Genomic DNA, 16530 nt, shown 5'->3' on the forward strand with positions numbered 1-16530 from the left:
TATATACACACACATATATATACATACATATGTATATATTTACACACACACACATCCCTACAGAAAGGAAAGAACAGACAAATTTGGATTCCTAGTAGTTTTCTAATGAAAAATCATAATGTAAAATAGTAATATTTTCTTTTAATATGACACATGGATGTCATACTTCTGAAGAGTTAAGTCTTATTTATCTGAATGGAACTGCAGGACAGTTTTGCAGAATGCTTTAGCACAAATACCTATGGTTTACTTCGACGTTACATTTTTTTGTTGGTTTCTTTTCTTTAAATACTTGAACTGTTAGACCTTTTACTTTTTTTGCTGAGAAAGATGTATTTGTACCAGATTAGAAAAGCTAAACTGTTTCTTTACATTGAATAATCAGCCTGTCATGACAAATCTATCTCCTTCTGCATGAGTAGGTGCCAGTCTGACTGGCTTCTTTTAGGCTCACACTGGGTTTTAAGCTAGATCCATGTGCATGACTGGCAGTGCATTTGTTGGGCCAGATCTAAGGAGCCAGAGAGCGTTCAGCTCCTTTTTGCCTACAAAAGAGCAGCCAGACAACCAGCAAGAGGCCTTGGATGTAACACAAGGTGATACTTACTTAGTCAGCCATTCTTCTTTTTTTTCTTATAATTTTTTTAAACTAAGAAGTTATCAATTTCACAAAGAAAGGAGGAATTAAATTATCAAAGGGTCCTTTTTGTAGGCCCAAACTATTTCCATTAGTTCTGCTAATGCAATTGGAAGTTTTCAAAAACACAAAATAATTACTTTTATAATGCAAAAGTAATTATTTTTTTAAAAATATAGTACTTACTAGAAATTCATATATACTAGTTGAATGAATGAAAGAAAATGATTACTGATGTAGAATATAAAAAATTCTATCCCAGATTGCTTCCAGATACTTAAGGAAGGGCTCGTTTAGCAAGATTAACTTGATCATACTGTTTTGTATTTAGAATTCCTTATTTGTATAGCGTGGTATACCAGCACTTGGGCAAAACAGGTGTTATAATTAAAAGTAATAGTTGCTGGATCTTGAAACAAAGAGACACATAAAAAACTTGGGTATGGTATATTCAGTTTCATGAATTGAATACGAATGAAATCTAAATTCTTAAAATGCATGTCTTTTTTCTGAATTAGTGCTTTTATATTTTCTTCTCATATATTAAAAACCAGATCTCAAACTTAAATTTACCTTTTGTTTAATATTTTGCTTATGTATTTTAAACAAATCCAAAATTTAGTAGTTACTACAAAAATAAATGTAATCCCCAGGGTTGATCAAAGATTTAATCTGGCCAGATGGGGCAAACTTGAGAAAGATTTTGACTTTCCACTCTGTTTTGCAACAAGAAAGGCTGATTTTTTTTTTCTTTCTTTCTTTGTTAGAGAAACAGAGATCAGGCCATCCCCAGAGAAATGAGCAGGTGTGGCCATTTATAAGCATGTCTGCTTATATTACAAACCAGCATAAGAAAAGTTTGAGTTGGGTTGAAAAGGTCTGCTAAACAGTTGTAATGTTTCACCCTAAATCCTATTTATTCATCAAGAGCTGATCAAGCTGGCAGTAAAATATATAGTCTATCCAAACCTTTAAAGGTCTTGTAATTTTATTTTTTATTTTCATTCTATCTTCAGTAGCAAGTGAATAGGTGCACTTTGGTAATCCTTGCCTCTGGACAAGCACAGAATTTTTTTTTCCCCCCTTTCTGAATGGCTAATAACAGAGCCTTGTTTCCTGTCTAATGATGAAAGGGTGGGAGTCAAGTTCTTTCCCTTAGTTTACTATAAAATTGAGGAATTTCATGGACCATTATGAGAACAGAATCTTGTGAAAAACTAGCAGTATTAAGTTAAAGCCCCTTTTAAAAGAAAATTTGGATAAGTTAAAATGTATTTAGCCCAATTAATAAAAGTCCATTTACTAACACTGTATGAAACACTGAAAGTAACACAGTTAAGCACAGGATATTGTGTTATTAAAGGCAGTAAAGGATACGAAATTACGGTTTTGTTGGTAGAAATAGGGTGCTTTGTTTTGCTATAAACAAATTTACAAAGGGTAAAGATGCAAACTACATTATTTGAAATAATGTATCTTCAGTTTTGTTAAAGCTTATTTCATGAAAATATGTGTAGACATGTTTCTTAGACTTTTCAATCTGTATTTTTCAACCGACTGAATAAAAATATCTAGTGTTATGAAAGACACCTATGGGTGGGTAATGATCTCAGCAGCTACACTGACAGTTTCTCATGTTCTAATTCACCTTCAGAAATCCATGGCATCATTTTTTGGCTAAAGTAATGCCAGTTAGTGACATTTGCAGCAAGTATAAAAAGGACCCCCCATGGCAGCCATTTTTATTTTATTCTTAAGATCCAAAGGCTGCTGAAAGAACAATTGAATGAAGTTGAGGATTGGAGAAGCTTGATTTTCTTGTTCTCTGTGAAATGAAACTCTTTTTCTTCCCCTTCCCCTTAAAAGCAAAAGTCTGTTAGGGGGTTGTAGCTGTGTCAAAGCCGCTGGGATGCCACTGCTGATCACTTTAATTACTACGACTAAGGAGGATAAAATTAAAAGTAGCACCATTGAAGCAGTGGAAGAAAGCTTGCCTAGATGTCGGTGAACTGTGAAATATAAAAATTGCATACCAATACATTTTTATGGAAAGGAAACAAGGAATTACATTACTTATTCTTGAAGAGTTTGTCCTTAAATTGTTCAAGTTTTACTAGTGCATCTATCTATGGCAGATTGTGGACCATTTCAGAACGATAAGGAAAATAGTAACTTGAAGACATGCTGTGAAAGGACTAAATATTTTTTCAGTTTATGTCCAAAGTGGTTAGTTCTGATCCATTTTCTGTATTTGAAAATACTGAAATTTGTTGTATTGAAACACAAGCTCTTTGCACCATAACAGGACTTTTGCCTGATCCTGGAAACATTAGTAAAGAGAAAAGTAAAGCTTAAGTGTACTACATTTAGCACTTTTATGAAGGCTTATAATTTAAGATTGGGAACCTAAGTTTTAAATGAATAGAAACAAGTTCTCCTCACCTCTATACAGAGCAGTTTAGCCTGATTTGTAAAGCCCAAGAGTAAGTTAAAAACAGGGTTTTTAAAAAATTACCATATCAGTAGGGCCTCAGAAACATTCTCTGAACACCAGTTATGTGATAGATAGGACCAGTACTTTGAAATGAGACAATGAGTTTCACTTTTACTATACCATTTACAAGATGTATGACCTTGGGCAGTGTTTTTAAGTGAGATTCGATTTCTATCAAGTCAAAGAAATAGTAGTTACCTTACAGCATTTTCAGTACTGAACAAGACAGCATGTGTGAGAACAGTGTGCATAGGCACAGAGCTACTATTTACCAAAACATTTGTTATAACCTGGTTTGTAAAAAGATGATTGTGGGGAGGGTTGCCTTCCAAAAATACAGTTTGCATTAAACCCTCCCAAAGAGTGCATCCATCTTACAAAAGCTAGATTATCCTATATAACAGTGTAATTCCAAATAATACTGTATGGCAAAAGGTAAATATCATCAGACTCATTCATCGAAATAGGAGGCCTGACTACTTCAGTTTACTTTAATTTAGACTACGCAGGTAAATGAAAGATACATAAATTTCCTACTATATTGGGTTTTTCAAGTGCACTTTTCTTTTTAGTGACATCCGTCTTCTAAGTTACCTTACATCCCAGTGAAAATTTTCCTTTTTTTTTTTTTTCCAGCAGACACAGTAAACTGATGATTTATTTATAGCTAAGTAATTCACTTTTGTCTCTTTCAAATGCAGAGTGGTCAAAATGGCAATAATACATTTCTACTTAGGTAGGTTTAACAAACCATTATTGTCAGAAATACTCGTTATCTACATATTTGAGTAGTTTGTGCTAGAAGGTGTACAAAAATAATCTTCATCTGTACTCTCTGGTCATTTTGTTCCTTTGACATGAACAGCATGTCTCTTCTGAGTAAAAGATCCTATAGATTTTGTCGCTATTCTGTAAATACTACTGTAAAAATCAACTATTTTAATGGAGCTTATATATAAAAATTAAAATGAAATAGTTTTACTTTTAATGAATCTGGAAATTAATACTATCAATTAAAAATTATTGCACAATCAATTGCTATAATTACAGGCTTTTCCTTTTGACCTTAACACTTAGCTTCTAATTTCTCAGTTGGTTCTTTGTCTTAAGGGAAGTTAATGGGTAAGAAAACAAACAATGCAGATATGCCATCCCACTGGAGAGCTCTAGGCCCAGGCAAAATTGTCTCTGTGGTGTTAGGACATTAGTAGAAAAGTAAATCAAGGCAATCTGATAGGGAACTAGAATTCTGTCAATCAGGCTCAAGATTTTGTGCTGTGTCCATAAACTTTGTTTACTGTAGGGTTTTATGAGTTGTAACCTGCCCTTGCAGTCTGTTAATGAGGCTAAATCTTGCTACTTGAGAATTGAATTACAGCACACCTCTGGGCTAATGGTTATAAACAGAAAGTCCCATTAGGGCTGCATTCTGATTTGTTCATTTGCATTTTTTCCTATTGTATAGAGAACAATGATGGGTAAATAGGTACAAACAAACAATTTACATGGAAATTGATAAAGTGTCCCTAATTAGTATTTAGAGTTGGTTTTATTAATGATTGCCTGCATTAAATTGCACTCTTGGTAAGCTCTCAGAAACATTTGCAGATGGGAGTATTATTGGTGGGGGGAGGGGGACAAAGAGGAGGTTGTAGCTTGTGAGGAAAAAAAATTAGGTTCCCATTTCATATTTGGAAAGGTAGAATCATTTATTTCATTTTTAACTCAGTTAAGATGACCCAAGACCACTTCATCTTAGTCTGAATCATCAAATTCCAGCTCTGCAAGAAGTTATTATTCACGCAGTGAAATTCACTTAAACCTGGTTGCCTGAGGCATATCAAATAATGGTTTTTATTAGTGCTCTTAACTTTTCTTAAGTTTGAAAGATGAAAGTTTAGTAAAAGCTCAATTTTCCTCAGTCGTTCCTGTAATTTGATAATTTTGGGGATCAAATATTTCAGTGGTTAAGAGCAAGGGCTCTGCAGTCAAACAGACCTAGGCTGGACTCCCAGTTCTGAAATCAGTTCTAGTTTTTGTTGTGAACTTGAAACTCTAAACCTAAATATTCTCATTGGTAAAAATTGGAGTGTGAAAATTAAATGAGGTCATGCATATAAAGCACTTAGCACATAAAGCTAAGATATATCAGCAACCATTACCAGGATCACCATTAGTGGGCATGTATATCCTTGTATATCCTTTTATTCCTAGCATATTTTCCAAGTTCAGAAGTATTAGTAGAGAACTGCAGATTTATGCATATTACTCTCCCATCTTCAGTCTCACCCTGCCCTGCTTACTTACAAGTAAGCCTGTGTCTCTAAATATTAAGAAAATATTCCTCATGTTAGAACTCTCTTCTGCTCCTTCCACAACTACCACTAACCCGAGAAAGTCTACCACCTCATCTTTTCCTTTCTTCTCCCCAGATTCTTCTTTAAAAATAACTTTTATTATAAAAGTAGTACATGTCTATTACAGAAAATTAGGAAATGAAGACAAGCCAAAGTAAGAAAACAAAAATATCACATTTCCACACCCAGATAGCTCCATCATAACAACTTTGTGAATACCCTTCCAAGTCTTTTTCTACACATATATATTTATATGTGTATTTACTTTGCCAAAATGACAAAATAAGGTTATTACTGTATAAACTGTTGGGGTTTTTTTTAGTCAACTTGTATTTCCTCTCATTTAATACTATGGTTATATTCAGATTTCTGTAATTGATTCAGCAGTGTCCCTTACAACTTGTTTGTCCCAACCATTGTCTAACCCAGGATTGTACATTGCATCTAGTTAGGTTTTCTTTTGTTGGTGGTGATGTTGATTGGTTAGTTGGTTTTTGTTGTGTGTTTGTTTCATAACTTTCTTATTAAAATGACCAGGTCAGTTATCCTGAATACCGTACCTTTCTGGATTTATTTGGTTGCTTCCTTGTTGTGTCCTTATTGTGTTTCTCTATCCCTCATGTATATGATCAAATGGAAGTTATTTAGTGGATTCACTTTAAACATTTGGGCTAGAATATTATTGGTGGTGTGTACTTTATGTACACTCCAAAAAATTTAACATACGGTTGACCCGACATTAGTGATAGCAAGATTTAAATTTAGATTAGTGGTCCCTAATCCCCGATTTAGCTCTACCATTTGGTTCTCTACATTTACAAGTAGGTTTTCTCCTTGCAATTAGGAAATAATCTCTGTGGTGTTACTTAAGCATATGTTCTAATTACTATTGCTCTGTAAAAACTACCCCAAACTTAGTGGTATAAAAAAAATTGTTTTGGGGCATCTCAGTGGCTCAGTTGTTTAAATGTCTGCCTTCATCTCAGGTCATGATCCCAGGGTCCTGGGATCAAGTTCCACATTGTGCTCCCTGCCTCTCTCTCTCTCTCTCATGAATAAATAAATAAAAATATTTTTAATTGTTTTTGTGCTCACAGATTCTGTGGGTTAGGACTTTAGACAGGACACAGTGCTTTTTCTCTGTTGCACATTGTCTGGGGCCTGTGCTAGGGAGACTTGAACAATTGGGGGTTGACTCAAAATGGGTAAAGGCTGAGGTCTTCTGAAGGCTTCTTCATTCACATGTCTGGTATGTGGGCTAGGAAGACTTAAGGCTTAATTTGGCTCGCATGACAGCTGGGTTCCCAGAGAGTAAAAAATGCAAGAATTTTAAGAGACCTGGGCAAATGGGGTATGACCTTTCCTACCTAGCCTTCAAAATCAGCCACCACACTTACATATTCTACTGATTATAATACAAGTGCCTAAAGCTGGCTGAGATTCAAGGGGAGAGGAATAAACTCTACCACTTGATGAGGGAGTGGCAAGGTCACATTGCAGAGAACATGTGGGATGAGAAATACTGTCAAGGCTATCTTTGGAAAATACACTCTGCCACAGCATAATATGAATTATCTAGATTCCCATCAGACATTTATCAAAGAACTTTAACAACTATTAATAATCCGTGCCAGATTCATTCTTTTATGAATGACAAGGTTATGTTTTTGTAATTTTACCCCTTAAAAATTATTATAGCTGTTATTATTATATAACATAGAGCTTTCTCTCATTGACTGGGCCTATTTAGTTACCCTAAAATTCAGTTCTTACTAGAAGGACAAGATAATTGCTTGATTCTTTTCCTCTAATTATAAGTTTTCAGAGGAGTTGTTTTAAAAACTGCCTCAAATGAATTTTCACGTCCTTTTAAGAACTTAAAAAAAAATTTCCCCTTTATTCTTTTCCTCATTCTATTTTCTTTTTTTTTTTAAAGATTTTATTTATTTATTTGACAGACAGAGATCACAAGTAGGCAGAGAGGCAGGCAGAGAGAGATGGGAAAACAGGCTCCCTGCTGAGCAGAGAGCTGGATGAGGGGCAAAATCCCAGGATATTGAGACCATGACCCAAGCCAAAGGCAGAGGCTTAACCCACTGAACCACCCAAGCGCCCCTATTTTCTTTCTTTTTTTTTTTTTTTTTACATTTTTTCTATACCCAAAATGGGGCTCAAACTCCCAACCCCAATATCAAGAGTTACGTGCTCTACTGACTGAGCCAGCCAGGTGCCCCATCTAAGAACTTTTTGAATATCACAGTGAATTAATGACTTTTCATTGATTGCATGTGTGATTTCATTTCAGTTCACTGCAATCATTGTTCTTTTTGATACTGAAATTGTTTCAGTTTGTCCTCTTCAATCATGTCTGGGTCCATTTGATACCCCTGTTAATTTGCTCCCATTAATTTTGACAGCTCTCATTTCTAGTCATCTCAAAATGTGTGGAAGAACTGCTTAGATTTGAGCTCCACCAATCTGGTATCTACCCCTGCTGTCCCTAATAGTATTGCCTACCAAGTTTGATTGCCCCCCCCCTTTTAAATTTATTTGAGAATGAGTGAGTGAGAGAGAGAGAGCACAAATGATGAGGAGGAGCAGAGTTAGAGGGAAAAGCAGCCTCCCTGCAAAGCAGGGAGCCCAGCATGAGGCGCATCCCAGAACTCGGGGATCATGACCTGAGCTAAAAGCAGACACTTAACCAACTGAGCCACCCAGGTGCCCCTTGATTATCCTTTATATAATGTTCAGACTCACTAACCTTTCACATTTACTGCAGCCGTTTTTCATGAAAGTCTCTTGAACTTTGATTCTCATGCTATATCCAGCATTCTAGTTCTTCTCTTTACATCCTTTTCTTCTTATCTAAATACAGATGTTTTCCACATTTTGGTCAGTAGCTCCCCTTTTTCTCTGTATCTTTTCAGGTACTTGCAAATATTCCTGTAGTTTCAGATCTATAGTCATAGTTTGACTTCATTCCTAACATGAATTTCACTTTCCAACTTCCTCCTAGCATTTTCACTTGGATGTCCAGCCAGCCTCTCAAACCCAATCTGTCTTACTCCTAACTTCCTCTCTCTCCCTTCCTATAGCTCCTCTTAGTTTATCTTTATTTTTAGTGCCTAAAGCTAGTGCCCCAGTTTTACTAGTTGCCCAACTTCAAAACTTCTGAATCAGCTTCTTTCTTTCCACCATATCTAATTGGTTACCAAGAATTGGAATAGGTACCAATTCTACCTCTAATATATTCTTACACTGTCTCTTTCATTTCAGTTGCCACCATCCTACTTCTGGCTCTCATTACAGCTGCCTTGGACTGTTATGAGAGCCTTCTACTTAGTTCTTTCCAGGTTTCCTATGCCATCCTGTCTTATACACTTGTCGTATTCATCTTTCTCAAATAGCACCTCTGGTTGGTCATTCTCCTGGACACACACACACAAAGGACATACACACCAAACCAAACCTTTAATTGACCCTTACTTTCTTTATAATCAATCACCCTGTTGGATGGGGCTTCTACAGTCTTATCTGCCCAGCTTTATTTTTCTTGCCTTGTCTTTCTCTTATTATTTTTGCCTTGTGCTTAGGAAAACTAGACTATGTACTTTTTCTCCATTGTACTCTCTTGACTCTGTGTCTGTGTGTTGTTCCCACCTCCTAGTTTCTCTAACAGTGACCCACCTAACTTCTGACTACCATCTCTATGCCTTCTAAATCCTGCTCATTCTGCAGGCTCGACTCAGAAACCATGATGCCATGATGCCTTCTGTTTTTCCCTCAGACGGAAATGTCCTTTTTTTTAAGATTTTATTTACTTATTTGACAGAGAGAGAGCATAAGCAGGGGGAGCAGCAGGCAGAGGGAGAGGGAGAAGCAGGCTCCCTGAGCCTGATGTGGGACTCAATCCCAGACTCTGGAATGATGACCTGAGCCTAAGGCAGACACTTAACTGACTGAGCCACCCACGTGCCCCAGAAATGTTCTTTCTTCTGAACTCTTGGTACAGTTTGATCAGACTTCCTTATTGTGCCCATTTTATCTTACTCTATATTATAAACACTTGAGAGTATAAGTTACAAATTTTTGTGTTTGAAATTTCTATAGCAAGTACCAAGTACAAGCTATGTCCTAAGGACTAGAGATACAAAGATAAATTAGATGTTGCTCCTTCCTTCAAGTAGCTTAGTTCTATTGATAAGGAGGCATTTGTACAGAGTTAAAGGTAATTTGACAGTTTTTAAAAGTAATAACACACACACATACACCCACAATACTGTAGTTATACAGATGAAGAGCTTTATTCTACCAGTGGGGAGGAGGGAAGAATAGTCAGGGGAAATTTAGTGGATTTAAAATGAATCTTGAAGAATGAGTTAGAAGTTAAATAAAATGGGAGGACGTTCCAGGAAGAGGAAATGACATATGCAGATCTCTGGGCATGAAATTATACTATACAAGCAATTCTGTGTGAAATGGATGTGAACTTTTATGGAGGTTGGGAGAGGTTAAGGGGGGATAACACTGCCAAAGGTATGTTGGGGCCACATTATTTCAAGTTTGTTTGCTATAATGATGCCGTATTTTATGTATTTTCCAATATACAAAGCACTTTCACGTTGATTGTTACTATTCATTATAATCTTTTTTTAAGTAAGCAGAAATTTCAGTTATTTAATTATCTTTAGGTTTTAGTTATTTTAAATATTAAAATACCACATTAGATTTTATTTCTTCTTTTTCTTTAAGATTTAATTTATTAGGGGGGACGTGTGCACAAGTGGTGGGGGGAGGGGCAGAAGGGGAGGGAGAAGCAGACTGCTTGCTGAGCAGGAAACCAGTGTAAGGGCTTGATCCCAAGACCCTGAGGTCATGACCTGAGGTGAAGGCAGATGGTTAACTGACTAAGCCACCCAGGCACCCCGTACTTTTTCTTCTTAATGTGCATTTGGGGAGAGGGAGTAGGAATGGAGATAGTACATCAGTTACCCAATTCTGATTTAAAAACTACCAACAACTATAACTTGTATAACTAATATACTATCTCCATTCTACTCCAGCCCCCTCAAAATACTATTTCTCATATATGATCAATATACTGTAGCAGCATTTAATAATATTGAAGATGTCTGTTAGCCAGTGCTCTCTCTATACCTTTATTAGAAAATAGCAAGTTAAAGTCTATTTTCAAAAAATAAGGTATAAATTGAAATTCTGTTTTTAGTATTATGACTTTTTTCTGTAAGCCTGATTATTTTATTAATAATAGTCACTACTATTTTCTCAGTTATATATATTGCCAAGCATTCTTTAAAGGCTAGTTTGAATTTTTAGAAGATATTTTAATACAGTAATTTGTAAATATTTTTTAAAAATCTGATTCTAGGATGTCTTTTAAAAATGGTGTGACATCCAACTGATATAGAGCATCCTATTTATAATGTGGGCCAAGCACCATGCTGTAAACCAGTTACTATCATGATGATCAGATTGAAAATGAAATTGCATTTCTGTCAATTACTGAGTTGGCAACTGTTCAATATATCTTAGCAGCAAGATGAAGAGCGACGTCGGCAGCTGAGAGAGAGAGCTCGTCAGCTAATAGCAGAAGCTCGATCTGGAGTGAAGATGTCAGAACTTCCCAGCTATGGTGAAATGGCTGCAGAAAAGTTGAAAGAAAGGTCAAAGGCATCTGGAGGTGAGTTAAAGAATCTTGTATCATATTCTACAGACAACCCAGAAATCTACAGTGAACCTTTGGGACATTTTATTCTTACTTCAAAATGTTGCATCAAATACATAAGTTTCTAACCTATTGATATGTTGCAAAAAACCTACAGGAAGCTTAGTAAATCAGAAGATAACTGTTGCTGTTTTCCAAATCAACTTGTTGGTTTAATTCTTACTTTCTTAGAATATGATTCAGGAAAAAACTCATACAAACTTTGGTTTATGATTCCCCATGATGCCTCATTAATTGTGAGTAAAATGCAATCAGGTTCTCAACATCAAAGTCACGAGACTTAGTGGTGAGCTTTGGCATGAAAGATTTTTGTTTGGACTTGGATCTTTAGAAAGTAGCTTTAACAATGATCTGGCCTCTTAGCCTGATGTGTAAGGATTTGGGGTAAGCCTCATATCCATTTCTTCTTAGTCTCTTATTCTAAGAAGGTCTTCTTCAGTATCTGCAAAAATTATTCTCAGCTTGATATTAGGACAGGACTATAGAAACAATTAAGGAGAATTTTGATTTTGCCCTTAATGCTCAATTTGGGCATCTTTGACTTGGAACTTTTTACATTTTTGTTTAAGAGGAGTATACTCAAGAGACCTCTGCGTTTTTGTGTTTTTGGTGTTCTTTTTTTGTTTTTTTGTTTTTGGTGTTTTTTTTTTTTTTAATTTCAAAGGTGTATAACCTATTTATCTACCAAAACATGCCAGGTACTTGTCCTGAGTTAATCTTAGAATGCTAAGATCACTCTGAAGAGTAGGCAAGTGTGGACTCGAATAAGACCTTAGAGAACTGAAACAGAGGTAAGCTATTTCAAGGTCGATGATAAGTTTCTTCAAAGGAAACTGAAACTTACTGCTGCTACTTCTAATTGATTCCTTATATTAAAAACTTCCTGTTATAGAGAATTCCAGTTAAGGCCTTTAGCATGTAACTTTCCATCCCATAAATCTGAAAACTGCTTTCCTAAACAGCTGTGTATCTGTCCCTCTGGTCTTCTCAGAATGTTTATTTTCTTAAATCCTTCATCTTACTTTTCAACTCCTATCATTCAGAATTTTTATTGCAGTTTCTATACTGTCTACCACAGTTTTATAGTAACATCAGTAACTATTCATAGCTACATTTATATAATGCTATGATAATTTGCTTTCATTTACTATTAATAACAAGATGTTTCTTTGGCATCATAAAAGTTCCAGGTATTCGGGACGCCTGCGTGGCTCAGTTGGTTAAGCAGCTGTCTTCGGCTCAGGTCATGATCCCAGTGTCCTGGGATCGAGTCCCACATCGGGCTCCTTGCTCAGCAGGGAGCCTGCTTCTCCCTCTGCCTCTGCCTGCTATTCTGTCTGCCTGTGCTCGCTCTCTCCCCCTCTCTCTCTCTGATAAGTAAAATCTTTAAAAAAAAAAAAAAAAAAAGTTCCAGGTATTCTAAGTAAGTCATAAAAATCTTTGCCTTCTTATATCTCAGAATATAGAAAAAAAACTCATATTCTTGACCCTCCATATAAAGTATTCTAAAGCTACTAATGCTCCCTTTCTGTGGCATCATAAACTCATAGGAGAAACTCATAAACTCATCATAATAATAGGATAGAGACGGGGCGCCTGGGTGGCTCAGCGGGTTAAGCCGCTGCCTTCGGCTCAGGTCATGATCTCAGGGTCCTGGGATCGAGTCCCGCATCGGGCTCTCTGCTCAGCAGGGAGCCTGCTTCCCCCTCTGTCTCTGCCTGCCTCTCTGCCTACTTGTGATCTCTCTCTCTGTCAAATAAAATAAATAAAATTAAAAAAATAATAATAATAATAGGATAGAGAGGCATCAAGTGTCTCTTTTAATATTTTTTTCAGTGATGAGCAAATAATAATGCTATCTTAAATAAGCTATAAACCCTGGGAAGGCTAAGAATTAAAAGTTTTAATTAATTACTCTTTGCTATTACTATTTTTAGATAGTTTGGTTAATGTTAAAATGAAGTCTCAGGGTTCAGGCAGATGTCACTGGATGACAATTAAGGCTTTATCAAAGACCATAAATGGAACTCACTCTAAAGTCTTCTCCAGCACTGGTGCTGACTGGTCTTTTGCTACTAACTTTCTTGTCCATATGCTTCCTCCTGATCTGTTCTTCTTTTCATGAAATCTTTCAGCTGCCTCTTCCTTTATACCTTCTCATTTTTCCTTTCTCCTCCTAGTCTAAGGTGCCACTTGATCTGCTTTTTGGAAGGTTCAGGCACACTGATCCTCATCTTTTCTTTCTTGTATCTATTTTTATATCTTCTTCATCTATTTTATTTTTATGGATAAACCTTGTGCCCCCATCAGTCAGGTATATGCCTTCTAATAATTAAAGCCAAGCTTCTTCATCTGTGAAGAGTCATAGATAGGAAGGGTCATCTGTATAATTGGTCTTATCACTATATCACCCCAGCTGAGATTAAGCCCGGACTAGAGTAGGTAAAGAAACTTCATCAGTGTGACAGCCCAAAGAATAGGTATCTTCCCTACTTGGTAGCTAGGGAACATGAAGACCTGATTTTGGCATCATTCTGTGGTCAACAAAGTAAATAAAAACAAACAAGGAATGGATTTGCAGAGGTAGCAAAGAAGTATAGACTGAACAGGGGAAGCCAGGTGAAATGAAGAGGGGACGGGATTCAATAGAAAGCTAATGAAAGGGGCGCCTGGGTGGCTCAGTGGGTTGAGCCGCTGCCTTCAGCTCAGGTCATGATCTCAGGGTCCTGGGATCGAGTCCCGCATCGGGCTCTCTGCTCAGCAAGGAGCCTGCTTCCCTTCCTCTCTCTCTCTGCCTGCCTCTCTGCCTACTTGTAATCTCTCTCTGTCAAATAAATAAATAAAATCTTTTAAAAAAAAAAAAAAAAAGAAAGAAAGAAAGCTAATGAAAACCTGAAGAGTCTAGACTCTGTTCCCTAAGAAGATCAGTGTGGCCAGGGTCCATTTCTCCTATGGGACACACTATATATTGGATATTGAACGCAGCAACCTATCAGATGGAAGGCTCTTAATCAGAGCTAAGGTTGACCTACAACAAGTGGAGTAGGCGTATTCCCTGACCTCAGTAAAGGTATATAGATCAGACTAGGTCTGCTCTGGCCTCAAGGTCTAAGCTGAAGCTGTTGAGGTTGGGAGTAGGGTAAGAGACTGTTAGGACAAATTCCTGCCTGACATTCAGCTATTATACATATGCATTTATCTAATGAGCCATGAGAGTCACTGTGCTAGGCCAGGATTTAGCAAACTTCCTGAAAAAAAGGACTGAAGTAGATATTTTAGCCTTCAAAGGCCCTGTGGTCTCTGTCTAAACTACTCATTACTGGCCTTGTAGCCTGAAAGTAGCCTTGAACATTATGTAAATGAATGGGCCTGCTGGTTATTTACCCCAAAGCTGTGGTGTGCTAGATTTTTTTCCCCCCATGCTATAGTTTGCCGACCCCTGCATAGCAAATTAGAACTTCACTTCAGTTCACAAGAGTCTAATTCCTAATGGAAAATGACCTTATGAGGTTGATAAGTCAGGGAGAAAAATTAACAAATTAGTATCTACTCTTCTATTGTCTAGTGGGAATCATCCAGTCTGAATAAGGAATAGTGTGAAAGGAGAAGAGAGAAATGAGTAGGGACCAGCCTAGTTGGAGAATGAGGATAGGAAGATTCTGGAAGCAGTGGTCCAGAGGGACAAAGGAGAGGGTAGTCAAGAGCTGAAATAATAACAAGGAAACACAGCCTGGGGAATGTGTTGAACATGATCATTACTCAGACTCATTGCCCAAACCTACTTGAAAAGCTTGCTTTTTTCTGTTCCCAAGCAGCAACCTGTCTCAGTGAGAAAAGGAAACTTTGTAAATTTGAGAATTAATAAGCTTTTATTATGACCAAATAAATTTTAAACTTTTGTTAATCATCCATGGCCACTTGGAAGGAGGCATCTATTCTGTTTTAAGATTATATTATATCATATATTTACTATATAATATATGATTTATTAAATATGATATGTATTTTATTTATTCTATTTATTTATTTATTCCATAGTTTATCACTTTGGTCTGAGTTAGCTTAAGGTCTCTTAACTTTTTAATGGACATTGTTGCCACTCTTTGACTTAGATAAACTGGTGTTCTTTGTTTTTACATTTCAAGTGTATAAAGGAAATTTTTTTAAAAATTTCATCCATGAAAATGTTTGTATACCTGTGTTGTCTTTATTTTAGTTATGACAAATAGACTTATCTAAATTTGTTAAACCAAAATAAAATCTTATAGGCTTTTTATTTTCAGCTTCTATTAATAACTATACTTGTGTTTTCTGTCTTATGTTTGATTTCTGTAACTTTAAAAATCATTAATGGTATAGGTACCTTCAGTGAGAATTTTAAAATCATGATACAGGGGTGCCTGGGTGGCTCAGTCGGTTGAGGCCTCTGCCTTCGGCTCGGGTCATGATCCCAGGGTCCTGGGATCGAGCCCCACATTGGGCTCTCTGTTCAATAGAGAGCCTGCTTCCTCCTCTCTCTCTCCCTGCCTCTGCCTACTTGTGATCTCTGTCAAATAAATAAATAAAATATTTAAAAAAAAAAAAATCATGATACAAATGAGAAAATTTTTTCCAAATATATTTTCTGAATATATCTTTATGATCACCTCAGTGTCTTTATGTAAAAGTGCTTTTTTTACTGTCACCAGATTCCCTTTATTTTTTCTCATTCAACTTATTTGTAAATGATAAGTGTTGTAACACTGGCCTTATTGCTATTAATCATACCACTGGGATTCCCATTTTGCTTATAGTGCTGCTCAGTGTCAGCTGGAATGCACTGTCTCATTCCAGTGCATATCCAATCTCCTTTTACCTTTTTTTGCATACATTATATATGCCATATTTGTAAACAATTTCTGTTGGGTCTCTAGTTTACTTTCTGCCATGCTCATCTGCTAAGTTTTCAGTTGTTAGCTATAAGGATAGGTAGATAAATAGATGTCGTAGACATATACATGCTATCTCACACACACACACACACACACACACATACACGCGTGCGCGCGCACTTTAGTTCTGCTAGAATGCTTTTAGACTGTTTCCATAGGTGTTAAGAAATCTATAACATTAATGTTGAAAAGAATTCAAGGGTATGTCCTAAAAACTGAAGCCAGTGAATGGAAAGAAAGTAGAAATCCATTCTCAAGAAGACTTGAGCTGTATAGGAGATCAATTTTTACTCTTCCCTCCCCAATAGTAATCCTTTTATCTAAGGTTAGCCATACATATATAAACACTGAGTTAACTCACTCAG

At 36.4% G+C, this 16530-nt stretch overlaps 1 protein-coding gene across 13 annotated transcripts in view; it reads left to right on the forward strand.

Annotated features, from left to right (window-relative positions):
- Positions 1-16530, forward strand: part of EHBP1 (EH domain binding protein 1) — a 367874-nt gene that overhangs the window by 296355 nt on the left and 54989 nt on the right. For 11 of the 13 annotated variants that reach the window (XM_032353634.1, XM_032353639.1, XM_032353635.1 and 8 more), the window contains one exon: positions 11042-11189. In XM_032353634.1, coding sequence (XP_032209525.1) covers positions 11042-11189 — 148 coding nt within the window. The remainder of the gene's footprint in view (positions 1-11041; positions 11190-16530) is intronic. The other 2 variants (XM_032353640.1, XM_032353644.1) reach the window with 1 other exon arrangement.

Source organism: Mustela erminea, chromosome 7 (genome assembly GCF_009829155.1).
Source record: "Mustela erminea isolate mMusErm1 chromosome 7, mMusErm1.Pri, whole genome shotgun sequence".
NCBI classification, from domain to species: domain Eukaryota; kingdom Metazoa; phylum Chordata; class Mammalia; order Carnivora; family Mustelidae; genus Mustela; species Mustela erminea.